We start from the raw sequence: 2,931 nt of genomic DNA, 5'->3' as shown, positions 1-2,931 counted from the left end.
CCTTAAAACGTTTTCAGGAAATGTGTTTATTGATCTTCGGGCCTATGGACAGTGTTTGTGCAGCATTTCTCCAAACTCAGTCAGAATAGCCTCTGCAGCCTGTGTTACCTTCACGGCCTCCTTGAATTTCATAGACATCTGGGAATTCCATACATGCCTCGCAAGCCAATTACACACCTTCAAACGGACGCACACTTTGATTTGGACAGTGAGAAACACTTCTGAGGTCCATCAGTGGGGAAGATTTATTTAGTGATGAAAACAATACAAGGATGCAGAAAGTCTCTTTTGGAAAGTATTGTCTATAGCCCTATAATCCACCACATCATCCCTTTCCTGGTTCAGGTTCATTCTTGTTGGATATTATTTGCAGTGAAAGTGCAAGAATAAAACCAGTCATACGACTTCTTCAATGATAGACTATAATTAAATTTAATCTGTAGTATCATGAATAAAATGCACCAATAATAATAATAATAAAAACAACAAACTTTATTCTTATAGCACCTTTAAAAACACAAACAAGGGGCTTTTGATATTAAATGAAAAATGTAAGACAAACAATAGTTTGGTTGTTCAGCATGGATTTATAACTGCAGGTTGACTTGACGCCAGTTGTACTTATTTACTCATAATGTTGAGTTTCATGCCCAGACCTTAATCTAACTGTAAACAACCCCAGGAAACCAGAGGTTTTTTCATCTTAATTAAAAATCGTATTTTAGTCTGACTGTGAGTTTTGTTCTCCACAGTTTTTATTTTTCAGAAACCTTCACATTTTTATCACTGTATGTGTGAACAATTGAATTTCCTTTTATCACTTGTGTATATTAATAAGGAGTTAGGAATTTATCAAATCCTGGTTTATATATTATTTTTGGAATGTGTAACTTTACTATAAGCAAAAAAAACGAAGCTGTATGTTTTTCTAACGTTTTTACTGGAGCCAATAAAAACTCCATCTGTTTTCCCATGTGACTGCTGGCGGTATATTGTGGAAGCCTTTGTCATTAACGTTGTTTTGAAGTTGAAGCAATGTGTTGACATTTAAAAGTCACATTGGTTATATTTATTTTAATATATAAAAAACAAAAAAGTGACAAAAAAACAACCAAAAATGCAATTTCGTGTAATTGTCTTTAATGCAAAACAATATACAAACATTTACAAAAAAAACGATAATAAAAATAAGGAATGTGTTTGCATTTTTCAGACACAGGATCCATTCCTCAATGTTACACGTTTCCCCAATAAATAAATAAATGTTTTCTGAAAATATTTTTTTTTTGCACAGGTTAGATCCACACAGTCTGAAATGTGAGCTTCGCCACCAGTTGACAGCCTCACACCACAAGAACACTGCTTCAATAATGCACTTTGACCTCTGCAGAAATTAGTCCAAAGGCATGTAGTAAAAAAAGAAACACATGGCAATTTCAACATTCGTCGTCAACAACATGGAAACACATCAGAATGAGGTGTATGGAGCGAACACGCGGTGTCGGGCCTCTGCAAAAAAAACAAAACATCCCCGGACCCTTTCCTGTCGTCTTTGGTTTTAAATAGAGTGATCCCATGTATCCAGCATTGGACTCCAGGCTTGTCCCGTCAGAATGTGATGAAGTAGATTCAGCAGTCACCTGTGGGTTATAGACGAGGCACCAATTATCTCTGAGCTCTGCAGGAGAATTACGCACAATTGCGCCAAATAGACACCAGGCTGCATTAGGCGCAGAGAAAGCATTTTTCTTATAGTGTTATTTCTCCCACAGTGGAACCAGTTCTCTGGATTAAACAAAGACATTCGTACCATCGTTAGAAGGCACAGTTAGTGAGATGTTGACATGGACCAGGCGCCCTCCATCCTCCACACAGAGAAGGCGTAGCTCAGCCTCTCGTGCGCCACATAACTGCAGCTTGACATCTTGGAGTCCAGCTCGTCGCTCTGCAGCACCTGGTAGAGGAAGTCGATGTATCTGGCCGCGAGTTTCAGCGTCTGTATTTTACTGAGCTTGTCCGAGGGCAGCGTGGGGATGATTTTACGCAGCGACGCGAACGCCTCGTTCAGGGACTGGGTCCTCTGGCGCTCCCGCACGTTGGCCATGACGCGCTGCGACTGGAGCTCCTCGAAGGACTGCGGGCTGTCGCTGCTGCTGGACTTCTTCCCTCGTTTCCCCCCGGGGGTCGGGCTGTCCGAGTCCTCTCCACTCTTCCTGCTGGGCCTCCTCTTCCTCCCACACCTCTTGGGCTGCCTGTCCTGCTCCCCCTCGCTGTTGCTCAGACTGTCCACGGGAGAGACGGGCGAGCTGCTCGACTCTTCCCCCATATTTTCCTCAGACATCTCCACTCGGGCAGATGGCGGACTGAAAGTGTCCCCCCACCAAATAAAATTATTTCCCTCTCATGAAGTCAAAGAGTTAGTCCCCTTGTAGGTGCAGTGCGCGGCTTGGAGGAAACCAAAGTATCCATAGATAGAGTTCCTGGGAGGACAAGACTTTTTCTGATACTTGAGAAACTTAGGCAGTTCTTATAGGCTGCACGGCGTAAACTTTTTGGGGAGGGACAGGATTGGTCACGAAGATGAATTACGCGAGGAGAGGGGTGGGAGCATCTAAAGGAACCATCAGAAAGCCTCCTAATACTAAATCAGAGGAGGGAGAGATAACAAGGGAATGCTGCTCTGTCATGCCAACATTAGAAACTGAAATATGTTTCTGTATGAGAACAATAATTATAACTCCAGTTCGATTTTTATTAGACTTCTCAGACATGACATTATAAACTAAAATATATTTTTTTATATAAAAGTAATGATTTTACTCTAATAAGATTTTTATTACTTCTGAGACATTACACTGTTTTACAAAAATAATAAACATTTTATATAATGAAAATCTCCAATAAGATTCTTGCTAAATTGCTTTGTCATGA

At 40.8% G+C, this 2,931-nt stretch overlaps 1 protein-coding gene across 1 annotated transcript; it reads right to left on the bottom strand.

Moving 5' to 3' along the window:
* Window positions 1-1,123: 1,123 nt before the first annotated feature.
* twist1b (twist family bHLH transcription factor 1b) lies at window positions 1,124-2,513 on the bottom strand. The gene is made up of 2 exons (XM_020092743.2): window positions 1,811-2,513; window positions 1,124-1,640 (listed from the first exon to the last, which is right to left on the bottom strand). Exon 1 carries the CDS (start codon window positions 2,339-2,341, stop codon window positions 1,829-1,831), a length of 513 nt encoding a protein of 170 aa, XP_019948302.1. The 5' UTR covers window positions 2,342-2,513; the 3' UTR covers window positions 1,124-1,640; window positions 1,811-1,828.
* Between the last annotated feature and the right edge of the window lie 418 nt (window positions 2,514-2,931).

Source organism: Paralichthys olivaceus, chromosome 13, assembly GCF_024713975.1.
Source record: "Paralichthys olivaceus isolate ysfri-2021 chromosome 13, ASM2471397v2, whole genome shotgun sequence".
Taxonomy (NCBI): domain Eukaryota; kingdom Metazoa; phylum Chordata; class Actinopteri; order Pleuronectiformes; family Paralichthyidae; genus Paralichthys; species Paralichthys olivaceus.
This window is presented reverse-complemented; position numbering and strand designations above follow the sequence as displayed.